This window comes from Malaclemys terrapin, chromosome 6 (genome assembly GCF_027887155.1).
Source record: "Malaclemys terrapin pileata isolate rMalTer1 chromosome 6, rMalTer1.hap1, whole genome shotgun sequence".
Lineage (NCBI taxonomy): Eukaryota > Metazoa > Chordata > Testudines > Emydidae > Malaclemys > Malaclemys terrapin.
In genome coordinates, this window is record NC_071510.1 from 113,093,904 (window position 1) to 113,121,252 (window position 27,349).

Here is a 27,349-nt window from a genome sequence, read left to right on the forward strand (position 1 = left end):
TGGTTTGTTAGACTTTTAAATTAATACAATAAAGTATATACATACTCAATATATTCCCTTTTGTTTTCATTTGTTACCATGATTTCTGACCCATTTGGCTTCAAATCGACTTGATACGTCTGTATTTTAAAAGACAAAAACAAACAAAAACAAAACATGGAATTATTTCAGGAAATATATCTTTAAGATCTACTATCTTTGAATAGTGTGTTAAAAGTTCATTAGACGAGAGTTATTACATAAGTATCTGTTAAACTATTTTCTAATTCATAAGCTCTCTATAGTTTTCAATGTATGTTAAAAAGTAACTAATATGTTAAAATAGCTAATGAGGCTTTTATACTGAGTGTCGAGATGCTTCATATTTAAAGCTGGCGTCATTAGGACAGATTGCTGTATGGTCATTTATGAGCTTGAATTATGCATTGTATTTCATTATTAAGTGAGGAGGCAATACTGCATTTTGTGTTTACTATTCAACTAGTAAAGAATTAAATGAACAATGCTCAATAGGGAAAAGAGAGTTTGTTGAGTCAAGAACACAGACTGACTGTGAAGCAATTTTTGGATGACCACCTCACAACACCTGGGACAGCAAGCCTGCTATGGTGGCTGTCTTCCAGCAACACAAAGCTGCTATAGTGTCAATTTAACTGGCTGGTAGTATTTCTCCAGCATGGGCAAACCCCTGGGTAGTACTGGGAGAAGTGTCCAGGGGTAAAAGAAAATGAGCGCTGGGGCCATGGCAGCTAGACATAAGACAGACATGGGTTGCTTTAACTTATGCTAAGGACCAGTCCAGTCTGTGGAGGAAACAGGATTGGGGGCTATAAAGGTGGCACTTTTACCCTCTACACCTCCTGAACTGCCCACTACCACACCAGAGTCTGGGTCATTCTCCTTCCTTCTCCATTCACAAGTGACCCCTCTTCCCTTGCAGAAAAGGGGAGATCATTCTTCCAAGGCTCCATTTCCCCTTCTCCAGATTCTGTATGGGGGTGTTATTTCACATTACTGGGGTTGCTAAAAGGGTGAAATCTGACTGGTGGGTGACACACATCATTCCCTGTGGAGCTTAGGTGAGGAAAACACAGCCCAGGCTATATGCTCTTTTCAATGGAGCCTCCCATTTGAGGTGGTGCCACGGCCAGAGGGTGCCCCTGGCATCTATGAAGATCTGAGGCACCCATTACAAATGAAATCTCCTTTAGTAGTTGATTAATACTGAATTGTTTAGCAGGAGGGACACGATCAGAACACTGTGTCAGAGTATGAAGAGTCATTTGGATAATTAACATGTTACAGTTTCGGCAAAATGCGGAACAGCTATCTGAAGATCTAGACAAATATTTTGAAGAATTTTAAAAGGTTAGCAGACAGCATAATAACCAGAGAAACTTTGATTTGAAAAAGGGCACCACCACAAAGCAGGCAGAGTTGTTAGAAGATTTTGTTAAGCACAAAAACCAAGAGGACAGAATTCTAAAGAAAGTTTCTGATGATTATATAGTTCTGCTAGAAAGTGAGGTAACCTAGACGGGGAAAAAAGGAGTAAGACTGAAAGCCATTTACTGTATTTGTTTGCCACTTACTCATTGGTAGATCCTTTAAAACAAGAAATGCCAAAATTTACAGTAAACTAAAATAGATGCAAACAATGATCTGAGCAAAATAAAATTGACAAGCAGGAGTTTAACAAAAATTACTCCGGATGAGCACTGCATAAGCCAGAAAATGGGATCTTTTAATTAAAGAATGGAATGGCAGATTGAGCACAAGACGAGCTGTCAACCAACATATGCCCCTTAGCAGCAGCTGCAAAGGAAAAAAATAAAAACAGCATATTTGTCATGAAGGTGAATACAATGTCTTCAGGCTAGTCTCTCCAGACTCCTGACCAACACTTGGGAACAGCCAAACAAGTCCCTGAGAGAACCCTCTAAAGTATTAGTCCGAGTTCACATTATGCTGGAACTGGATTCTAGGTATTTAGTCAGAATGTGTGACTACACCTACAGTGCAAACATGAGCTTTGATTCACTCCTGCAGTGCAGGATGTGCACTTGGTCTAGGATGAAAGGCACTGGTTGACTTTAAACTACTATTCTGCTCCTGGCAATTTCTACTGCCCAATCCTGAAGTCTAGTTCTACTGGTGGAACCCATGAAGTGAATCTATCCCATGTTAGGTACAACCTTGTATTTCACTCTCAGCATTTTCATTTCAGAAGTCCCCAGTAACTGGGGACACAACAATAAACTAAGTACCTAGTAAAACGGTGCGGAGGGAAAAGAGAGATTTGATAAAAACTATCATCAATATGGGACAGACACATACACAGAGCACAGACTCCCAGCTATGCAATAACTGAAGGTCAGAGAAGACAACAAAAGAAAATCACAAATAAAAGAACAGCTTTAGTCTCCTGGTCAAAGGGGATAAAGATATTCAGATCTCAGACACAAATAATGGCATCCAAGACGAGGTAGGATTTTGTTGCTTGTTTCTTTCCCATCACCAGAAGCTACATCACATTTAGACAATGACAAACAATATCTCAGAGCCATTATGGGCTCTGAATGTAGCACAGGTCCTTTCATTTTCTGTTATTGAAAGGAGGCTCCCCAGCACTTTACATATTGATAATAGCCACCCCATGGATTTCCTGCCTTGTTAGTAAGAACTATCAAAATCCTCCCCCTGTTGTTTTTTAAAGGAGAAAGAACAGATGTTTGAAATTCTATTATTGTTCTTCACTTCTTGCATATTTTTGGGCTATGTATGTAGAATAAAAACATCAAGGACAATAGCAAATTCAGGAAGCAAAGATGTCTCCCTCTCTGGTATACACAACTTCCTTACGGATTTTATTCAGTCACTTCCACAAAGAGATTCTCCAGGATGCTAGTTCCTCAGAGCACTTCAGTGCAATACAGTGAAATCAACTTGGAGAAAATTTGGGCTATTGTATCATCTAACACGTACGCTACCTTCTAAAGGCTTTTAATTTGCTGCAAGAGGAGCTGTATGCATTTTGTCTAGTTGTGAGTTTCATTCAGTCTGTGGCTGAGCTGTGATTTCTCATTCCCATAACAGGTCCCATACTCCCTTACCAATCACCTGCTTCCATTTATACCTTTTTGGGGAAGCAAGAAGTATCCTTCCTTTTAAAATTCCTAATTTACCATTCCTAACCCCAGTCAACTGCAGTAAGACTGGAAATACTCCTGTATGTGCCACTGCTACTTGGGGGATTTCTCTGCATTAATGTGGGGAATCTATCAGTCTCAAAGCTGAGACGGAAAATAGTAGACCAGAAGGAAGGGGAATGTTTTCAATTCTACCATTGCAGAAAGGAGGTGACAAGAGGCACATCAGGCAACGCCACCCCTCCACCACTCACAAATGACATGGAGAGAGCAAATCTACTGGCTGGCCCCAGGAGAGGCACCTAAGAGAGATGGACTGCTGGCCAGATGGTGGGACTGGGGGTAGTGGGGGAGAAAAAAATGAATGCCCAACCTGGCCTGTATCTCTCTTCCCCCACCACCCAAGAGTTGAGGAAGTTCCTGCCCTATGTGGCTCTCCCAGAGATTATATGGGATGCAGGGGGTAGCTGGGAGGACCCTGACCTGAGTCTCTGTCCAGCCATCTGCACCCCTCTGAGAAATGGGGGAGCTTTGGCCTTTGTGGTGCCCCAAGGGGAAGGAGAGGCGGGAATAGGCTGTGGGCTGGCCATGGCTCTGTTCCTGGCCCCAGCCTCGGCTCCACTTCCGGTGCCAGCCTTGACCCCTGGCTGTGGCTTCGTTCTCAGCCCCAACCCCAGACCCTCCTGCAGCTGTGGCCCCAACCTTGGCCCTGTTACCCCTGTCCACACTTCCCCCCCAGCTCCAGGATGGGGAGAGGGGAGAGCGTGACTGAAAAGTTTGGGGACCACTGCCTTAGAACATTTGTGGTGTTTAGTTACTCTGGCAGCCTGCCAGAGTTTTCCTGACAAATGTAAGTGAGAGACAGGAAATAGTGATGATAGAATGTCAGGGTTGGAAGGGACCTCAGGAGGTCATCTAGTCTAACCCCTTGCTCAAAGCAGGACCAATCCCCAGACAGATTTTTGCCCCAGATCCTTAAATGTTCCCCTCAAGGATTGAACTTACAACCCTTGGTTTAGCAGGCCAATGCTCAAACCACTGAGCTATCCCTCCCCCCATGATTTTTAACAGTTTCTCAGCAAAGGCTTAACAGAATTTCATGGGACAAAGAAAAGGCACCTTGGTAGCCTCAGGGTGGGTCCCCCTGCAAATATCAAAGGCCTGCTGCAAACAGAGGCAGTGAAAGAGCTTCCACAAAAAATGTCACAAGAATCTTTTATAATGGAGAGTGTTAGGCAACGTAAAAATAGCATTTGCTACCAGCTCCCCCATTAATAAGCTGGTTGTTTTTGATCTAGTTCATTTACAGTGGTGTCTATATAGTAAAAACAAACAAAAAAAACCCAAACCCCATCTTCACTTGGCACCTTAACTGGCAGTCTGATCGCAGAGGCCAAAGTCTGCATCGGGCATGAAGACACCTACTCTCTCACCCGGGAGGTGGTCCCTCCAGATCAAAAGCTGAGGAACTTTTCTAGCACAGTGTTGGGGAAGCTTGCGCACACCACTGCTTCCCATACTGTTTGTAGTTCACCTTGCTGAGAGGATTGTTATTTAGTGACCTCCTGGCCACTGGGCCTGAACAGACTTACTTATGGAACTTTCCCATAGTCTTAGCTGACCGCTGGGAGAAAGGAATCCAGGATCTGAGCCCTGCATGGCAGTTGGCAGTACTGACCATTAACACTTGAAAGTTCGGATTAAGTTCCCAAACCACAAATACTGCCCAGCATTAGTGAATGTTTGTCAGTAAGTGACAAGTAAAGAAGAAGGAAAGATAAGTTTGAAATCTTTGTTTTCTTTTTTAGTAACCGATACATACCTGTCCAAAGTTTTCCTCATCTATGCAAAACATGAGATCCAGCTCCGTAGGGTCATTTTCCAGGATCCATTTCAAAGAGTTATAATATTCACTATCCTGTAGTAACAGAACAGATTACAAGTAAGCACTCTTTGAAAATGCGTACATTATTGTTTACTTGCCATTACATGCTATATTCTACAAATATAAAAACCAATAATCTGAAATTAGAGCTCTAGAAATAATTAAAATGGATTGCAATCTCTCACATTTCTTATCTGATTGTACAGTCTTCCTTTTCATTTTGGTACAGCTATAATAAAGTGGAAATCAGATAGTTTGCATTATTAATTTACATTATTCCTGAATACTATATTTTCTATGTTCACACTCATGACTGTGTTACTTATACAAAAATAAATCAAATTAAAATGGTCTGTAATAGCCCAGTAGTATCGTTTCATTCCAAGGCAAAGTTGTTACCAACTTATTAAGTTGCTTTATTGAGTTGAAAAAAATCCACCAACTACCAGATTCCCACTATTTCCCTGGATGGCTCATGTCTTCAACTTCTATTAGATTTACAATTAAACAGTGAGCCAACAGGAGAGAAAAACAAAACAACAAATAGTGAAAACGACACCAGCAAAGGTGATCAAAAATTAAGGTTTCCAATTACAAGAAGCAAAAAAAAGTAAGTGAAAAGTTTATTAACTAAGAATCAGGTCCGAATAGAGTGAGACTCTGTCCCTCTCACTTACTATTTTGGTGCACCTGGTGTGGAGGGGCAGGGCCTTGGGGTGTTTCTGGGACAGGCCCAGCCATTGCGCTTTGTCAAGGTCTGGTGCAGCCTCACCCCTGAGTCTGTGTCGGGGGAGACCGGGGGAGGGGGGCAGGGGGGGGCCTTGCAGAGTGATCTCCCACCTCTGCGGCTTGTGCTCCCCACTGCCATGCTAGATCCTCCACACATTTATTGACATTATGCAAAATTTTGCAGAATTTTTATTTTTTTGGCACAGAATTCCCTCAGTAATAATGTAAGTCACAGATGTAATTGTCCTGCTCTAGTCATCACTGGGGTTAGACCTCAGCTAGAGTATTGTGTCCAATTCCTGGTGCCACTCTTTATGAAAGATGGGGATAAACTGCCTAGAGCCCAGAAAAGAGCAACAAAAATGATAAAACTGCTTAGGAAACATGACCGATGAGGAAAGGACAACAAAAAATGAGCATGTTTCATTTTGAAAAAAGACAAGTGAGGAGAGACCTGTTAACAGTCTTCAAAAATGTTAAGAGGATGGTGACCAATTACCCTCCATGTCTACTGAAGATAGGTCCAGTAGTAATGGGCTTAATCTAAACCAAGGGAGATATAGATGAGATATTAGGAAAATCTTTCTAACTATAAGAGTAGTTAAGCCAGGGGTCCCCAATGCGGTGCCCGCAGGCGCCATGGCGCCTGCCGGGGCGTCTAAATATGCCCGTGTACTGGCTGGCGGACGAGCATCTGCCGAAATGCCGCCAACAAGCACCATCATCCAGAGGCGTCGCCACTGAAATGCCGACGAAAATCGCATTTTGGCGGATGCTTGTCCGCCGCCACGGTCCTCCGTGGCTCATCATCTGGCACCCACCAGACGAAAAAGGTTGGGGACCAGAGTTAAGCTGTAGAACAGGCTGCCAAAGGTGGCTGTGGAATCCCCATTACTGGAGGTTTTTCTGAACAGGTGGGACTAAAATCTGTCAGGGCTGGTCTAGGTTTATTTGATCTGGGCTTATCACAGGGGACTGGACTTGATGGCCTCTCAAGGTCCCTTTCAGCCTTACTTTTCTGTGGGTCTATATCGCCTGCCCATTGTTCTGCTTAGTTTGGGAAGGAAAAGGAAAAAGCAGAAAGTCTACAGCATAATTAAGAAAACAAAAAAGCACCTCAAGTTGTTTTTCTAACTGACCTATTTTTCTCCATAATTTTAATTGCATTACCCCTAAAATCACTATCTTGGCAGACACAAAAGTACCTCTACTAAAAAATAAGACATGTTCCCCAAGTTCTCACTGCTCTAACTTGTGTTTGTCACCATGTAGTTTATTAGAAGTATTAGCTTTTATAATTTCCCCAGAGAAGAAACTCATGTAACTGACAACACTAAGAAGTTATTTGCAGTGTTGTTGTAGCTGTTTTGGCCCCAGAATATGAGAGCGACAAGGTAGGTGAGGTAATATTTTTTATTGGACCAGTTGCTGTTGGTGAAAGAGACAGAACTTTTGAGCTCAAAGAGCCAGACCTGAAGAAGAGCTCTGTGGAGTGCAAAAGCTTGTCTCTTTCACCAACAGAAGTTGATCCAATAACAGATATTTCCTCACCTACCTTGTCTCTCTTAACACTAATAATTTTTAAGTGTTCACTTACCACTGACTCCATGTCTTTCAGCGTTATTTGTTTCCCTAGCATCATCTTATAAAAAGGCCTGATGAAGAAGCCTAAAAAAAAAAAAAAACCCAAGAGGCACAAGTAAATAGATTTAATTTTAAACTGTATTTTTTTGTTCTGCTAGCACTCCGAGACAAAAAGGGCTGACTAAGCAAATAATAACACTGCTAAAACCATCACTCTTTCACACCTTTCAATGGCCCAAGGAAAGAAGACAGAGAGAATTAGAAAAGAAAAATATATCACATTGATGTCAGATTAGCAAGTGTAAAACAAAAAATTATAATCAGCAGTCATTGTAGTGTAATATATTCGAGTAGTAACAGTACAAGCATAGGGCATTTCTTGGGGATTAACAATCTGCTAAGAGAGAAATGACATCCTGAAGTGAAGCCAAGGGGCCGTTTATTAACCACAGCCACTCGTTCTAACAGTCCCTAGGAAGTGTCCTGTGTTACTGTTGTCATTAAAACTGATCACTATCCCCTGCCTTCCACACACAATCCACCCAGCATCCACATCCATTGTCATTCTTTTACAGAGTCCTTGGGAGAAAATGAGCAGAAATAGCACTAGTACTCCAGCCACAGCAGCTGCACAGAAAACCCTTATTTTAGGATTATAGATTGCCTCAAGGCTATGATGTAGCTTGAAGCAATTCCAATTATTAAATTTGTTAAAAGATAAAATCATCCAGGCAGTGGAGGAAAGAGTGTGTAACCTCCATTATTCTGCTCTACCCACCATAGGTCAAGGCATAGAATAGATTTGTTCAGGTTTAAAACAGCGTCATATTGCTTTAGCTTGCCAATGGCAAAGAAATTCCCCTCTGTTAATGCAGATACAATTGTGCTTAAGTTAACACAACTTTCTCATCTTTTCTGTAAGCACAGAAGGACCAGTTCTCCACTCCATGGCAACAGATTTATGGCAGTGTAACTATCAATGGAGTTACAATGTAAAAGAGATGTAAAAGTCTGGAGAATTTAGGTGCAAGGGTTGAGCTCCCAATTTACGAGGTGCCATTCTGCTCTGCAAAGTGACTATAAAAATGACATTGTGAGGTTGCATGATTTATTGTGCCTTAGGGACTCCAGATAAAATGGACTCCGTTTAGAAAGAGACATCTTTGTAACTGCATGCTTATTTCAGAATCCCAAGGTTAACCTGGAATATTTCTCTCTCACCCCACACCAGTAATAAAGATTCTACAGATCAAATTATATCCTCACTGACACTTATGCAACCTCACTGCCTTCAGCTATGGCTGATTTAAACATAGGAAGCAATTCTGTAGGTGATGCACAAACAGGAACAGAATGCAGCTCACTCTTCTTTAGCAATGCTGGCTCAGGAAGGGCTCACAGGAATAAAAGTCAGTAAAAATTACACATGCCATAACAACATTTATTATTATTATTTAAACTCACCATCTAATAGCTTCCCATGAAACACTGCCAGGCCAGCAACTCGTCCAATAAACGTGAAATAGGACAGATGATCTTCATTACAAAGACCTGAATTGGGATTAATCTGAAGGGTATAGTTGTCCCTTTTTTTTTTTTTTTTTTTTTTTTTTTTGGAAGAGAAAAAAAAACCTGTTTAAATAATCAAGTAGTTGACATCAGATACGTTAATAAGTAATTTGACTTTGGGTCATCTATTTTCTACTTCTGCAATCAAGTAGCTCAGTATTTTAATTTGTCTTTGTGTGCCTTAGCTGCTGTATCTTACAGAACTTTGAGGGAGTCAAAACTGTTTTGTTGGGAATGTAAGAATCACCATACCAGACATGACTGATATTGCCACTTGTGTGGTACCTGTCTCCAGGTGTGGCCAGTGCAGGATAGGTGAGAAAGGCATTACACCCTATTCTCCACCATGCACCACTTTACCATAGGAAAAATGCTATTTTTATTAAATATTTAATACCTCTATAGCCTTCACTAGATGATCAAACTGAGACATGTACACACACAGAAATGGATATAGTCCTTGTTCTGAAGAGTTTACAGTCTAAGACATGACCCGAGTGGCTGATCGGCTCATGCCACGAAGCACAAGGATTGCTGCTGCTGTAATTTTATCATTCCTGTCGCTAAACCCAACAGCCAATACTATTCTTATTCATATAAATGTCTAATTGTTTAAAAAAAAAGCTTAACAGAGATGGGCCATTGGTCACCACAGCAAGCTCTAGAATGAAGGGGGAATATTCTTTCACCCAGTTTGTATGCTGGGGGAAAAGAAGGGCACAAGGACGAACAAGAGGAGAGCTGTAAAATGATGAAGCATGAACAGAAAATAATAGATTGCTACAATAAACCCACTGAATGACATTTGCCATGTGACTGTTCACAATGTGAGTCCTGAACTCTCCGGCTGACAAAAATAAAAAAAATATTACACCAGGCCCTTGGAGAAGACAGGGTCAAAGCCTGGCTCTATTGAAGTTAATGGCAAAAGTCCCATTGTCTTCAACAGAAGCAGGTTTTCACCCAGAGAGCACTTAAGATGACTATCTCTAGGCGTGTCCTCTTGCAGGCACATTGAACAGCACTGAGAGTATGTTTACACCGCAATGTAAGAGCATGCTTAAGCCTGGGCTCAAGCCTAACCCCCCTTGTGTCTACACTACTATTATGCTAACCCAGGGTGTGGACCCATGGTCCCAGGACCCTGGGTCTGAGCTCTATTGCTTTGCAGTGTAGATGCAGCCCCGCTTGACTTGGGTCCCAGCAGTCAGCTGGCAGCATCTCAATTCCATGGGACAATTTCCTTAGTCCTCTCTTCCCGAACAATCTGAAATCCACACTATTGAAAACAGACGCTGACCCCCTTTGCAGACACCACCAGGTCTTCTGATCACCGATCTGCAAGCACATTATCAGAGAGCCTCCTGGTTTTGCAAATCGATCAAGTCTTTTGCAAAGCAAGCTGCTTCCTGCATGTTGAGCAGCAAAGATTTCCCACAGTGCACCACAGTTCTAGGGCTATAGCAGCTACATTTCAGTGCAGGGGGGAGAGAAGAGTAGGGATTCTGGGATATGGTTACTTTGACTCAGGTCTGTGCACTGCAGTGTGGATCTCACAGCCCTAGGTTCAAGCATGGGTGAGAAAAATCTTAACATAGGGTTAAGATACAGGGTAGATGTTCAAGCCCAAGGTTCCCTAACATGGGTCAACTGATTCGAGTCCCACAAACTCTGGGCTTACACTGCAGTGTAGACATATCCTGACTGGCACGGAAAAGAGCCTTGCATAGTTCTCCTTCATCAAAGAAAAAGTTCCTGTGAGGAGAAGCCTTTAAAAAAATCAAGCGACAGGAGAGGGAAATTTAAAAGAAGGTGGAAATGCAAGAGATCCTCAGTCAGTCCCCATCTCCCCCCGCCCTAGCACCTGAGTCACAGCCAGCATTCCGCCTCTGAACAATACAGATTCTAATGATTAAGCCTGGGAGAGAACTAGATCTAAGCATGCAGTATTTGCCAAATTTGCTATAAAGTCATTGTGTTAATATGACAACGGATTTATTAAAAAACCCACAAAACCATGGATAGGTGCTATCTTGTGTATATTCTTCAGACTGAATACATCTTGCAAGAGTTAAACGTAATGTGATCCACACAGCAATGGGGGACTGAATAACTACACTAATAGGTAAGTGATACTTTGGAAATATGAGTATTTCCCAGCATGAATTCTAAATTCATTTTATTACCACACTATTAGGGGGGAAAAATAAGCTCTCTAGCAGCATAGGTTAAAAATGTCACCTGTAATGATTTCTTATTCCTATTTTTAATGACAATTCTCACTTCAGTGGGATTTCTTGTCACTTATTTTTCTGCCAAATTGAATCTAAAACTTAAATAGTTTTAGTTTAAAATATTCATGCATTGTTGCATATAGCCAATGAATGAAAAGGACCTTTTCAAAGGCAAAAATGTTTCTGCAGCAAAATTCAGTAAAGCACAAACACTTTGAACTAGTCATATATTTTACAACCTTGTGCTTCTGTATACACAAAAATAGAAGGTTACTTTGCAAGTTGTGCAATTGTTTAAAAAGAAAAGAGAAGCTGAAGCACAGAATAAGGAATTTTTTGTTTATACAGTTCATCTCCTTTACAGCCTACTCAACACTTCTATTGGAAAAAAGTAGTGAACTCGATATTGACACCAAACACAGAAAGCACTGCCTGCAATAAACAAATCAATCTTTAACCACTATATTCATAGTTAAGTACATAACATTACATTACACAAAGGCACTTTGAGCACAAGGGACAGCTTCTCATTTGCACTGCTCTGACAACATAAACAGGCCTTACAATGAATGTAAATGTAATTCACTCCCACTTTAAGGCCCATTTATAGTGCCAGAGTTGTGTAAAGGGTCGTTAGTTTAAACTGGCCCATGAGAGCTGAATTTCAACTCAAACCCCAGAACTTTAAATCAGCAACAACCATGCACCGTATTGGGAGTGGCATAAAAAGAGCCCCCTTTCTTGCACCATTCCTTTCACTACTGCTAGTCGCACAAATGCATACAGTACATTGCCTTGCAAAACAATGTGGAATATTTACAAAACAATGGAAGTTGCTAAATAGATCACAGCAGCAGTTTCATTTCAGAAGGTTTCCTGAACATCGAATAAGTAACAAACCACAGTATAGAGATACATTTTACACTGGTCTTGGTTAAAGAACTTAAAAGTACATCCTGAAGGAAAATCTAAGGGGTCTACTACATAACTTTTTTTCTCTATCCAAATACTAATCTAGATCACTTACAATGGAAATATTTTAATGGACACTTACGTTGCTGAATATTCAAAGAGACCATAATAAGGATTAAACATCTCCTTAGACAACAGGAAGAACCATTCTCTAGCCACGCCTCCATAGTCAAGTCCTTTTTCTGACTCAAATTCAATCCAGAGTCTGGCTTTTAGTACATCAGATCTCTTCACAGACATGATTCTTCTATAGGATTCCTCAAAAATATTGTTTCTGTGTAGTTTCATCTCAAATCTGTTTGGTATATCAGCCTACATGAAAGAAGAAAAGTCGGTCTGAATGCATAGCATACACGCCATTGCTGGCAGTATTAAGATGACAGCATAGAGCAATGAGTAACCCAGCTAAGTAATCAAAGGTTTCTCCAGCACCCTGTTTTCCAGAGCTTCACCTACAAGATGGTAGCCTGCTATTGTGTCTAGAAATTTTCAACTAACTTCAGGTATAAGTCTGGGACAGCTCCATTGTAATGGCTCAAAGGTTTCCATCCTATTCTGCATATTAAGGAAAATTAATCAATAGAAGAAGAAAAATAGCAAAAAAGCAAAGGAGACGTAAGAATGTGCGTGGAATAAGCAGAATGAAAATAAGTGGGATGAACAGACAAGCGACAGGAGAGAACCACGAAAATGTATTCCTGCTAAGATGGGCTTGAAGCAAACATTTTTACTGCCAATTACATTGTTTAATGCAGCAGAAAGCCAATTGCTATTTGGTGCCTGTGAAGTGCTGCATTTTAATACAGTGAAAGAAGCAGCCCTCACAGATTTGGATGCAAAGGTAAGGAGATATCAATATATTGCAAAAGAATGCCTAAGGGCCCCTGTAATCTGTTTGGTTAAGGCCACCAAAGCTTTAAAGTCATTATTGAGCCAATCAATACCACAGGCAAGTTAGCATTGAGTGCTCATCTCTTATTTTCATTCAGTGATTTTTAGTGCTGGTGAAAGATGTTGAATGACTGAAGTCCTCTCTGTTCACAGACCCAATATACCAGAAGTGGCAACAGCACCAACTTCCCCACAGCTCTGCCAATTTCCTGTGACCATGCTCTTGGACAGACCACCTCTGAGGTGCGAGGGCAGTCTCAGTCCTTATGCCTATTCAAGTCTTGGATTTTCATCTGAGCCTGTCCTCAGACATGCCAATTAGTATCAACTGTGAGGTGATATTAAGTTGTTGCTGCTTCTTTCTTGCCGCATTGCTTAAATTGTCCATTTTTAAATGAAAACTTGATCCTCGAGGGCTGGGTATCAGTTTTGGTTGAGATTGAAAGCGTTTTTGATCCATACAGAAAAGCTTCAGTCAATTTGTTCATATTCAACTAGCTGTGGTAAGACGAGCAGGGAAAACTGGCGAATGCACAGTAATAGAGTGCAGCACTGCTTATCCATTCTTGGGCAGTCAATTGATGTTTTCCTACCCTAAGGCAATCGGCTTCAACACAGGACAGACAATTACTCACTGGTTTCTTTAACTTCTTCCTGAAGTAATCGTATTTCTGTTTGAACTCTCTGGAATAGGGAACAGCCTGAAAGAGAGAAAATTATAAATACGCATAATTGAATATATCATGCAATCTGACGTACTGTAACCCCTAAAATGTTAGTTAAAAATACCCAGCAGTTTAAAAACATGTTTTCTTAGTCAATTGTAATTTGCTCTAAATATGTATATTGCAAATAACCCTCGCACCAACACAACAACTATCACCTGAGGATCCGAAAACACTTCAGGAATATTAAAACTTAACCCCCTCCTCAGGAGGTATTATCCCCATATTACAAATGGGTAATTTGAGACCCTGTGTTTCACAGCACCATATCATTTGATCCCAATCTTCTGCTCTAACCACTACACAATCCTCTTTTTTCTGGTACTAGCAACAGAAAGCGTGAAAGAACACCCGGAAAAAGGTAAGAAAAGAAAAAAGCAGGACTGATTCTCAGGGCTCACTTGTCATATTAGGAAGGCACAGGTGTCCTCATAAGGTCTTTTAAATTATTTTTAATTATTTGTCATAGCTCCTAGAAGCCCCAACCGAGATTGAGGAACTGAGGTGTACAAACAGTACAGGACAATAGATTGCAAGCTCTTCAATGCAGAGAAATTCCTGATGTTAGTGAGTGTCTTAGTAAAGACTTCAACAGACTTTGAAAGGAAGTATTCTTATCTCCCTTTTACAGAATGTAAACGGAAGTTAAATACTGTTTAAAAAAAAAAAGCGAACCCCCTTAAAATGGCCCTGAGAGCACATCATTATGTGCTGACAAAACTGATATTTGTGATGGGTGCTCTTTGTGCTCCAGCTAGTGCAGAATGGAGAGCGGGGCAATTAAGGTAGATGAGGCTTTTTGTCCATATAGGCAGAGGCATGATATCAGCATGGAGAGTTCCCAAAATGATAGACTAGATTGGTCAGAACTCACTGCTAGCACAAGGCTTTGAAAGATATGTACTTTTGTAAGGTAACTTTTTGCAACTTCAAAGGCTAGAAGGAAAGAAGAAGGGTAGGAAATGGGGAATCGAGTAAAATACAGTTTGGGTATTGAAATCCATCAGTTTTTGATATTCCCAGGCCTGAAATTCTCTTAATAGCCCTATATGTAAGAACCAAACTTTTGGATTGTATGTGTGCCAATAAGAAGGATTATAAAATTTAAAATTGCTAATAATGTTAATAATAATACAAATCAAATGCACTTGTATAACTCCTTTATTCCAGGTATTTTAAAGCATTTTATAAATTAAATTAGCTCACAACACCCAAAAAGGGAATTAAGTGACATTGTATAATATCTAGGGTTCACGTGAATCACCACTAGAACGCAGACACCTCTGGAGAAGAACGCATTTGCTGTGTGACAGTCCACAGCAACACCACGGAACAATTTTAGAACAGAAATGAAAAGCTAAAAATATAAGAAGGAATTTAGGTTGGAAGAAAATAATTAGAGTTGGAATCTGACAGCACCTTTGTGGGAAATGACAAGATCTTTGAGAATAAATTTATTTATTTGGGTTTATAAATGTTTAAACAAGTCCCCTCTTGAGATTCTAGGAATTTTTCTACAGATAATGACAAAGCCAAATGAAATCAAGTAGAAGCTAACTCCACAGCAGGATGTCATGACCTCTCTGACACAGCTCAGTAAAAAAAGTGTTAGCTTCACAGTGCAGTCTTTCTCCACTCTCCCACCAAAACTCCATACCAGGAGGCAATAGATCCCTTAGGGGAGGATCTATTAATGGAGATTCTTTATGTCCTAGTAAGGAGGAGAGGATAGAAGATGATAAAATAGGGGTAGGATCTGAGAAGAAACAGTCAAATAAAAAAAAAAGAGTCCCAGTCAATTACATACGTAATGGCAAACAGCTAAAAAGTGACAAGTTTTTAAAAGTGCTTATATAGAAATGCTAGAAGTCTAAATAATAAGATGGGTGAACTAGAGTGCCTCATGTTAAATGAGGATATTGATATAACAGGCATCACAGAAACTTGGTGGAATGAGGATAATCAGTGGGACACAGTAATACCAAGGTACAAAATATATTGGAAGGACAGAACAGGTCGTGCTGGTGGGGGAGTGGCACTATATGTGAAAGAAAGCATAGAATCAAATGAAGTAAAAATCTTAAATGAACCCAAGTGTATCACAGAATCTCTATGGATAGTAATTATATGCTCTAATAATAAGAATATAGCAGTAGGGATTATTACTGACCATCTGACCAGGATGGTGATAGAGACTGTGAAATGCTCAGGGAGATTAGAGAGACTATACAAATAAGAAAAACCTCAATAATAATGGGGGATTTCAACTATCCCCATATTGACTGGGTACATGTCACCTCAGGACAGGATGCAGAGATAAAGTTTTTTGACACCTTAAATGACTGCTTCTTGGAACAGCTAGTCCTGGAACCCACAAGAGGAGAGGCAATTCTTTATTCCAAGATATGAATATAGCTGGACCACTTGGTAATAGTGACCATAATATAATTAAATTTAACATCCCTGTGGTGGGGAAAACACCACAGCAGCCCAGCAGTGTAGCATTTAATTTCAGAAAGGGGAACTACACAAAAATGAGAAAGTTAGTTAAACAGAAATTAAAAGGTACAGTGCCAAAAGTGAAATCCCTGAAAGCTGCATGGAAACTTTTTAAAGATACCATAATAGAGGCTCAACTTAAATGTATACCCCAAATTAAAAAACATAGAACCAAAAAAGTGCCACCTTGGCTAAACAACAAAGTAAAAGAACCAGTGAGAGACAAGAAGGCATCCTTTAAGAAGTGGAAGTTAAATCCTAGTGAGCAAAATAGAAAGGAGCATAAGCTCTGGCAAATGAAGTGTAAAAATAGAATTAGGAAGGCCAAAAAAGAATTTGAAGAACAGCTAGTCAAAGACTCAAAAAGTAATAGCATTTTTTTTTTTTAAAGTACATCAGAAGCAGGAAGCCTGCTAAACAATCAGTGGGGGCCACTGGACAATTGAGAAGCTAAAGGAGAACTCAAGGATGATAAGGCCATTGCTGAGAAACTAAATTAATCCTTTGCATCAATCTTCACGGCTGAGGATGTGAGGGAAATTCCCAAACCTGAGCCATTCTTTTTAGGTGACAAATCTGAGGAACGGTCCCAGATTGAGGTGTCATTAGAGGAACAAATTGATAAACTAAACAGTAATAAGTCACCAGGACCAGATGGTATTCACTCAAGAGTTCTGAAGGAACTCATACGTGAAATTGCAGAACTACTACTGTAGTGTATAACCTATCATTTAAATCAGCTTCTTTACCAAATGACTGGACAATAGCTAATGTGATGCCAATTTTTAAAAAGGGCTCCAGAGGTGATCCTGGCAATTACAGACCAGTAAGCCTGACTTCAGTACCAGGCAAACTGGTTGAAACTATAGTAAAGAACAAAGCTGTCAGATACATAGATTAACATAATTTGTTGGGGAAGATGTAAAGGGAAATCATGCCTCACCAATCTACTAGAATTCTTTGAGGGGGTCAACAAGCATGTGAACAAGGGGGATCCAGTGGATACAGTGTATTTAGATTTTCAGAAAGCCTTTGATAAGGTCCCTCACCAAAGGCTCTTAAGCAAAGTAAGCTGTCATGGGATAAGAGGGGAGTCCTCTCATGGATCAGTAATTGGTTAAAAGATAGGGAACAAAGGGTAGGAATAAATGGTCAGTTTTCAGAATGGAGAGAGGTAAGTAGTGGTGTCCCCCAGGGATCTGTACTGGGACCAGTACTGTTCAACATATTCATAAATGCTCTGGAAAAAGGGGTAAACAGTGAAGTGGCAAAATTTATAGACTCATAGACTCATAGACTTTAAGGTCAGAAGGGACCATTATGATCATCTGGTCTGACCCCCTGCATGCTGCAGGCCATAAAACCGTCCCTACCCCTTCCCTGGACTCTGCTGTTGAAGTCCCCAATCCTGTTTTTAGTGACTTCAATCGGCAGAGACCCTCCTGCTAGAGATCCCTGCCCCATGCTGCGGAGGAAGGCGAAAAACCTCCAGAGGCTCAGCCAATCTGCCCTGGAGGAAAATTCCTTCCCGACCCCAAATGTGGCGATCAGTAAGACCCCGAGCATATAGGCAAGAGTCTCCAGCCTGACCCCGTTAGCCACTATACTATTTACCCACCATTGCTTGGCTTTCCTTGACTACTATGTTTTACCATTAAACCATTCCCTCCATAAACTTATCTAACTTTATCTTAAAACCAGACAGGTCCGTCGCCCCCACCGTTTCCCTCGGTAGGCCGTTCCAATATTTCACCCCTCTGACGGTCAGAAACCTTCGTCTAATTTCAAGTCTGAACTTCCCCACGGCCAGTTTGTATCCATTCGTTCTGGTATCCACGTTAGTACTAAGCTGGAATAATTCTTCTCCCTCCCTTGTATTAATCCCTCTAATATATTTAAAGATAGCAATCATATCCCCTCTCAGCCTTCGCTTTGTCAGACTAAACAACCCAAGCTCCTCTAGTCTCCTTTCGTACGACAGCTTTTCCATTCCTCTGATCATCCTAGTGGCCCTTCTCTGCACCCGTTCCAGTTTGAGTTCATCTTTTTTAAACATGGGAGACCAGAACTGCACACAGTACTCCAAATGAGGTCTCACCAGCGCCTTGTACAACGGAAGCAGGACCTCCTTATCCCTACTAGATATACCTCGCCTAATGCATCCCAAGACAGCATTGGCTTTTTTCACCGCCACGTCACATTGTCGACTCATAGTCATCCTGCGGTCTACAAGAACCCCTAGGTCCTTCTCCTCTTCCGTAACTTCTAACCAATGCGTCCCCATCTTGTAACTAAAATTGTTATTAGTCATCCCCAAATGCATCACCTTACACTTTTCACTATTAAATTTCATCTTATTTCTGATACTCCAATTCACAAGCTCATTCAAGTCTCCCTGCAGGATATCCCTGTCCTCCTCCGAATTTACAACGCCTCCCACCTTCGTATCATCCGCAAATTTTATCAGCCCACTCCTGCAATCAGTTCCGAGGTCAGTTATAAATAGATTAAATAAAATGGGTCCCAAAACCGAACCTTGAGGCACTCCACTAGTAACCTCCCTCCAACCTGACAGTTCACCCTTTAATACAACCCGCTGCATTCTCCCCAGTAACCAATTCCTTATCCACTTCTGGATTTTCATATCGATCCCCATGTTTTTCAGTTTAACCAATAATTCCTCATGGGGTACAGTATCAAACGCTTTACTGAAATCCAGGTATATTAGGTCCACCGCATTTCCCTTATCTAATAAATCCGTTACTTTCTCAAAGAAGGAGATCAGATTCGTTTGGCACGATCTGCCCTTCGTAAAACCATGTTGTAATTTATCGCAATTGCCACTACCCTCCAGGTCCTCCACTAGTTTCTCTTTCAGAATTTTCTCTAACACCTTGCACACTACAGATGTTAGTCTAACAGGCCTGTAGTTACCCGGATCACTTTTTTTCCCTTTCTTGAAAATAGGAACCACATTAGCTATTCTCCAGTCTAACGGGACCACCCCCGAGTTTACAGATTCATTAAATATTATCGCTAACGGGCCTGCTATTTCCCGCAGATGATACAAAACTACTCAAGATAGTTAAGTCCCCAGCAGACTGCGAAGAGCAACAAAAGGATCTCACAAAACTGGGCAACAAAATGGCAGATGAAATTCAACGTTGATAAATGCAAAGTAATGCACATTGGAAAACCTAATCCCAACTATACATACAAAATGATAGGGTCTAAATTACTGTTACCACTCAAGAAAAAGAACTTGGAGTCGTTGTGGATAGTTCTTTGAAAACATCCACTCAATGTGCAGGGGCAGTCAAAAAAGCTAACAGAATGTTGGGAATCATTAAGAAAGGGATAGATAATAAGACAGAAAATATCACATTGCCTCTATATAAATTCATGGTACACCCACATCTTGACTATTGCGTGCAGAGATGGTCACCCCATCTCAAAAAAGATATAGTGGAATTGGAAAAGGTACAGAAGAGGGCAACAAAAATTATTAGGGGTATGGAACGGCTTCCGTATGAGAAGAGATTAATATGACTTTTCAGTTTGGAAAAGAGGTCTATAAAATCATGACTGGTGTGGAGAAAGTAAATAAGAAAGTGTTATTTACTTCTTCTCTAAACATAAGAACTAGGCGTCACCAAATGAAATTAATGGGCAGCAGGTTTAAAACAAACAAAAGGAAGTATTTTTTCACACAACACAGTCAACCTGTGGAACTCTTTGCCAGAAGATGTTGTGAAGGCCAAGACACTAACAGGATTCAAAAAAAGAACTAGATAAGTTCCTGGAGGATAGGTCCATCACTGACTAAGAGCAGGGATGGGAAGGGATGGTGTCCCTAGCCTCTATTTGCCAGAAGCTGGGAATGGGCGACGGGGGATGGATCACTTGATGATTACCTGTTCTGTTCATTCCCCCTGGGGCACCTGGCTTTGGCCACTATCAGAGGACAGTATGCTGGGCTAGATGGACATTTAGTCTGACCCAGTATGGCCGTTCTTATGTTGTTATGATACTAACTCAAAAGTGTGCCCTCTACTGAATTACCATCAACATGCATAACACTGAGGTGGGTCCGGAAAGTCTCCTATTCAAGAACTTACCCAGCTAGACTCTGCTTAGATTATACACGTGAAGGAAACACAGCACAAACTGGCACGGGTGCAAAAACATAAGGGAAATCTTTAAAGCCAACCCTTTTAGCTAGCGGCACCAGACCCGAAAGCATTCATTTGTACCAGCCTTAAGACAGGGGTACAGCCAGAAGACATCAATCAAAGCTCTTCCTCACCATCCTTATGGTTGTCAAACCTCAAATAGAAAAGTCATGTGCAAAAAACCTTGAATTAAAAAAAAAAAAAAAAAAAAATAGACTGCAGTAATGGTAGAGGAGCAGCTGCAATCTGCTCCATGCCAATCAACGTGTGTGTGTGTGTGTGCGCGCGCACTTAGCTCACCATTCTCCCTCAGATTCCATGCACAAAGGAAATGTACTTGGGGTTAGGAGCAGGGGAGAGTGAGAGAGAGAAAAAGAAGAGGGCACTTGGCCTTGACCGATCATAATAAAAAGCAAAAAATCATTTCCTGTCACCTCATTACTTTCCTCTGCCCTGCTGCTTCCACAGGACAAAAGAATAGATCTATCAAAACAGTTAATGCAAATGAGCAGCAATTCTAAACATTTGAAGTATATTTTCACGAGGGCAAAAGAACAGTTCTGAACTCCAAAATGTCGTGAGAGCTGCATATTCTTCAGCCATTCCCAGCTACATCACAAATGTCAAATGTTGGTTCAGGACATGCGTCTGGGGGAGAAGAAGGTTTCAGATTGTCTTGAAGTGGGTTTGTAATTGGCTGGATGTGGGTGTAAACTGGGAGGTTGAAATATGCCTGTTAGGCTGTCTTCCTTGTGGAAGATGAGATGTGAAAAGTTGAAAAAAGCATTATCCCCTGATGAACATAAGAATGTGACTTTATTACAGGAGTGAAGGAATCTTTTGGTATGCCTATTGTCTAAATACCTTACTCACACAATGCAATATCACTTTAGGGAATATACATACTTTATATGTTTGTAATAGTGCCCAGATACTATGATTATGCCACCGGCTACTAAGACAGTCACCACTTTTCCATAATGGCTAGGTATAGCTTTTTTTTTGGTTAGCAATACATCTAAATAAATGAACACTAACTTTGCAGCTCCAGAATTCTGTCAACAATTATCACCCCGATAAATGATGAATGTGAAGAGCTCCTCTACCCTCCCGCCCCACCTCCTTCACCACTGCATGCTCAGGAACTAAGCACAATATAGTGCTTCCACAGCAGTCCAAATCCCTAAGAACCCAAGAACTGAAAACCCAGATTAGACATGAGTCCTCAGCATCGCACAAGGTTGCTAGGCTCACATAAGCATTAGACTAAAAAACTCCAACATCCTAGTCTCAGCGTTTCTTGCAGGGTCCTTAGAATTGAACGACTTTACGCGAAAGACATTCTTGGTGACCACGCATATGGAATTTGAAAAAGATCGGCCTATTGAGTGCATTAGTGATTAGTTGGAATTTTTCTAATGCAGTAATAAAATTGCAACTTTCAGTATGCTCAACTGGTAAGTTAAAAGTAGATATTATCTGCTTTTCAATATACTGTCTGGTTCCTGTTAAGGGCTAAATGACATAGACTTAGCAACATCAGATAGGTACCAACAGCAAATGGACCAACCATTTAAGAAATACCATTAATCTGCCTTTTTTTTTTTAAACAGATAAAAAGACAAGATGGCCAAAGAATATTATGATGCCAGGGCTCGATTCTGTGCCACTGAAGTCAAAGTTTTGCACTGAATTTCAATGACACAGGATTTTTGAGAAAAATACATAATTAACAGACTGTTTACAAACTTTGTTTCTAACGCAATTCTTGTTCTTAACCTGATGCTCAACTAGTATAAATTGGCATAACTCCATTTTAGCCCAAGTTACACCAGTCAGCGATCTGGCCATGTATCATGCTTCTTTTATTTTACTTTTTCGATTGTCTTCTGTTTATTTTGATAAACGTTGAGGCCCCAGAGCAGTAGATGAACCAGAGGAGAAAGTTCTGGAAAACCATCTGAACATGTCTGAGGAAGGGTTAGGAGAGTGAGTTGGCCTGACACACAGGAGAGGGAGGATGTTCAGGGCATAGGGAATGGCATGAAAAACAGGCATTGAGTCACAACTGGGAAGTGAGAGCATAAAGTGTAGAAGATAAGACCTGCGGTGCAGACAGAGGTATTACTGTGCAGAAGTTTGAAGGGATGGATATGCAATTTCAGCTTGACGGAGGAAGGGCTAGGAAGCCAAAGAAGAGTCGCTGAGGGAATGAAGGATTGTTATGTTCTAGGCCATAGTAGAGGAAGAGGATTTTAATATAGGAAAGATGGGTGAGGAAAGAGTGAGGGAGGCCAGAGGAGTCGTCCTGACTGCATGCTGACAAAATATATCCAGATTTACACTTTTACTGCCTTTTTCTTGGATGCCAAGGGCAAGTAAGTAGCATCTCTTATACTGTATTAAATTGGATATGGCCTCTGCACGATTTCTATCCTGGAGTCTCATTACCACGACGTCTGTTTCCTACAGTGAAAAATCTGCCTTGGAAAAGTACTTTATCTACCTAGGGATGATCTTAATAATGAATATCCTTTAGAGACTAACTCCATGGTTTCAATTTGGTGGAGATGGTTTCTTGTTGTAGCTGCAGGAGAATGGAAACAGTGACAAATGAAGGGGTTTTAGCAAGTCAAAGCTGCAAATGTCCATCTGTTAGCCATACAGTATCCGAACAGATAGGATTTTCATAAGAGGAAATAATGCAGCAAATAATACGCTCTGATCAGTTATCTAAGATAAATCAGTGTCAAGATTATGGAGTAGTCAGGGATTTCTTGGAGGATCCACTGATCAAATATTTTTCCTAGGTACTTACAGGATGAAATGGCATTATATAATAATTGGTGGAAGAAAGGAACGAAATTAGAGGGCTTGCAAGCTTCCAAATCTGGCCAGCTGACATGGGTAGGTCTCAGAAGACACAGAAATTGCCTCTATCTATACCATACCTTGTCTGGCCCTGGAACAGTGGGTAGGACTGGAGTTCAGTGTGCTCTGTCAATCCCCAACTGGTGTCCTGTTGCTTGGGACTGCTGCCAGCAAGTTAGAGCAACCATGGGGCTGTTCTAACTTGTGCAGCAGCAGCACAGACTGACCTAGAAAATCAGCTGTAAGCAGCTACATGACAGTCCCTCCTGCCCTGCATCAACTGGATCTTGGCACAGGAGAGAGTTTGAGCCATAGCATTTAATGTGTGGCATTCAAAACCATTAGCATACATAGTACTTACAGGACCAGTAATAGCAGGGTTCTGCAATCTGGGGTCTTCCCACTGAGTAATTTTACTATCTGTAAATTAACAAAAGAAATCATACCATTAGTTCTCTTCTACCACCCTGTAAAATCATCCTTTAAAATTTTTTCACTTGCATCCCACCTCCCTGCAACATCCATAATTTAGTACTTCAAGGTTAGGAAAAAACTGCGTACACCCCATCCATTGAAACCCCATCACACTGTTTAGTTGGGAACACTCATTCAAAAATGCAAAACTACCGTATAATCCAGTATACTCACACTGCTTTTGTTAAAGATCTATAGTGTCAATATTTAAATTATAAACCCCTTTTCTTCAGGGATTTATAACTTGAGTTTGAAATGCACTTAACTCAGATTAGGCAAACAAAGGTCTTGAGCCCAAAAGGTAAAGACAAGCAAAGAACCCCTTCAAATGCCAGATTAATTTTACCAAATTCAAACTTTTTGTGTGTTCTTGTGCAACTTTAAAACTATTTCCAATTAAAATGAAAAAAATTGATAAGAGCTCACACCATGATACGATCAAATTATTTTTATAAATTTAGAATAACTAAGAAACAACAATTTTAAAATAGGACCTGAAATGGAACTCGGAAGAAATTCCCTCCATTCCAGAAAGACACACAGACCCTAGCTACAGATTTTACAAACAGGTTAAGAGTGCACATTTTTGCCTTCCCTTATGAAGTTATGGCACAAGGGAAGCATATTAAATTTTGACCAAAATGGCTCTTGCCAATGATACAATAGCAACACAATGTGTTTTCACTTGCAGATTTTTAGAGCACCGGTAGGGTCATGATTATACGGTATTATAGTGATATTCTCCCTGCCTCCACACAGCATATTCCTGATAAAAATCTAAACACAGTAGAACCACAATGGAATGATGGTATCACAACAGTAAGACAATGCTCCAAAAACCAAGTAGGTACCATCTGCAATGGCAAAGTCTAAGTCATCAATTTTCTGCCCTAGTAGTGGAATAACAATCCTTGTATTATGCGTACTGCTATGCTTTACAATTTGTATAGTAACAACTGTGATCAAGTGCCTCCCACCCCACATTTTTTTAAGTCCTCAATTTGCTTGCCTGAAAGATCTGTTGGTTTTTAATATCAATTTAATTTTAAAATGGCCAAAAAAATAGATTGGATTGGGAAAGCTGAAGTTTAAAATAACGTTTATCAAGAAAGTGTTGAGAGAATAAAAAAAGGTTAAAACTGGCAATTTTCTTATTTGTTAACAATTAATATTAAAATGCTGTTTTTGTATTTCTCTTTATGCATCTTAAGTGTATTTAATGCTTATGGAAGGCACTGGAGACCAATGTCTTCCACACAGCCTGGGCAGATATAGCGAGTGTAGGTGGACAGAGACTACTAAGTCATTGCACACAGGCTGCCGAACAGCTTTCCGACGGAAAATGACATTTGGCCATAATACTGACCCAGCTGAACTTGAACCAGTCCTAGGGAAAGAAAAGCTCTGTATCTTATGACCAGTGCACTCCCCCTTTGAGGGCTGGGGAATTAAAATATTTATGTATCATCATTATTAAAAGGAATGTTTTAAAATTAATAATCACTTCTGAAATTTGAAATTTCTGTTTGATTTTTTTAATCTACTATTTCCACAAGTGACATCCAGGATTATTACAACTGAAAGTCTATTTTTCTTTTATTAGTTTATGCTGAGCATTTGACAGCACTGGGTCTTGTTGTTCCCCAAGAGTCAGTTTCTCTGCTGTTTGCACAAGCCTTTTGTACCGTAATAGGGGAGAGAAAAACATTAACCAAATAGGATTACAGAGCTGGAGAATCACAAAAATTATGGGGGAACCAGGGCACGAATAGTAGCTGAAGCTATTAACCCTTTAATAACGTTGGCTGGATTTCAAGTTGATGGTGTATCATTAATTTAAATAATCACAATCTTTTACACAGAAATGTTTTAGCATGATGTATTACTTGTAGCAGGGTTGCTGCTTACTGATCTGTCTCTCGTGGCCAGATATCCCTTTGCAGCAGCCTCACTCTGTTGTCCTTCAGAGAGATAGCTCCTGATTGGCTGAAAGAGAGGGGAGCCTTGTCCCACCCTAGAGGGCTCCTGATCGCAGGCTCTTAAAGGGTCAGTTCTGGATTTTCCACCCATCTGACTTCCAATTCCTCAGGAGCGCTTCCTTTCCTCCACTACCAGGCCATTTCCTGGGCCTTTGTTCATTCCAACTCCCTGAATGGGGCCTTTTGGCCCCCTCTTCTCCTAGAAGGCTAGCGTTGCCAACCCTCCAGGATTGGCCTGGAGTCTCCAGGAATCAGCATCGATCTCCCAGTGACTACTGAAAGCAATCCAGGAGATTTTAATAGAGTATTTTAAGAAAAATGACATCATATCATGTTGGGGGAAAAATAGCTTCAGTCAGAGTTGGCAACCCTATAAAAGGCCAGTATACCCCGTTATAGCTCTTTAATAACTAGCCACTTTAACTGACAAAGGACTGCGAATACAGGGGATGCTGATGGTCAGTTGAGTGGCTAGTTAATGGGGTACATTGTACATGCATCCGAAGAAGTGGGCTGTAGCCCACGAAAGCTTATGCTCAAATTTGTTAGTCTCTAAGGTGCCACAAGTACTCCTGTTCTCATTGTACATACTGTTTCATAAACTTGTAATTGGGACTTATAAATTTATTAGTTTATTAATATATATGAAATAGGAATAATATTACCATATCCTTACATTACTGCAATTGTGTATTGCATGAATACCATGTCATTATATTCCTTAGGAATATTGTGAAGACAGACACTACTATTAATATTGGGCAAGTCAAGTCATTGAACATTCTGCATTGTCTTTTGCTTAATATTGAGCATGAGGTTATCGCAAAGAAACTCAAACAAGTCCATTGTGATACCATTGATTTCACCCCCGCTGCTGGTTCACTGTTTACCACAGTGATGTAACAATGTGAGAACAAGGGTGTTTTCTGGAAACAAGTATCACCAGGAAAAAATTGCTTTTTGCAGTTTGCCATCCGCAAAGCCAAAAAACCCTGCATCTCAGGAGAGGGAATTGAGGAAGAAATTTCAAATTAAAAAAATGTAAAATGTTTAACAATTGCTAAAAATCTGACTAAGGTATACATTAAAATTTTCCTCTATATTGAGACACAAACGTATGCTCAAATAACTTTAAGGGTCTGGCGAATTAAACTATTGAAAGACAGGGAATTACAGCCAGTGTAAATGTGACCCCTGTCTTAAATCAAGCTCTTTTCTTTTCTTGGACCCCTTGATAACAGGAGTTCAGGATAAATTACTAACCTTAACTCTAAGTTTCCAGACATTTGTTGGCTAATTAAAATAATTAGTAAAAGTGCAAAGAGCACTAAGAATTCCATAGTAATATTTGGAACAGGTTAATCTTGTTCTCTGCAAAGAACGTGTCAGTTGAATTCCTTATTTAAAAGCAGGGTACCTCTTAAAAGCTAAGCATGCAATTTAAAAAAAAAATCATAATCTGCTTTACAGACAGTTTTTTTTTTTAAAACAGAGAATAAGCATAGCAGTTAATACTACTGACACTAAAATAAAGTAAAAATCATAATACTGACAAACCGGTAGAATGGTTTAAGATTTTAATTTTCACAGGTTTTGTGCAGCTATCCTCCCCACTT

At 40.4% G+C, this 27,349-nt stretch overlaps 1 protein-coding gene across 10 annotated transcripts in view; it reads right to left on the bottom strand.

The window, feature by feature from the left end:
* Positions 1 to 27,349, bottom strand: part of NEDD4L (NEDD4 like E3 ubiquitin protein ligase) — a 347,299-nt gene that overhangs the window by 14,974 nt on the left and 304,976 nt on the right. For all 10 annotated transcript variants that reach the window (XM_054032687.1, XM_054032690.1, XM_054032689.1 and 7 more), the window contains 7 exons: positions 23,642 to 23,700; positions 13,649 to 13,714; positions 12,205 to 12,434; positions 8,812 to 8,933; positions 7,361 to 7,431; positions 4,972 to 5,067; positions 46 to 119 (listed from right to left, as the gene is read on the bottom strand). In XM_054032687.1, the coding sequence (XP_053888662.1) occupies positions 46 to 119; positions 4,972 to 5,067; positions 7,361 to 7,431; positions 8,812 to 8,933; positions 12,205 to 12,434; positions 13,649 to 13,714; positions 23,642 to 23,700 (718 nt within the window). The remainder of the gene's footprint in view (positions 1 to 45; positions 120 to 4,971; positions 5,068 to 7,360; positions 7,432 to 8,811; positions 8,934 to 12,204; positions 12,435 to 13,648; positions 13,715 to 23,641; positions 23,701 to 27,349) is intronic.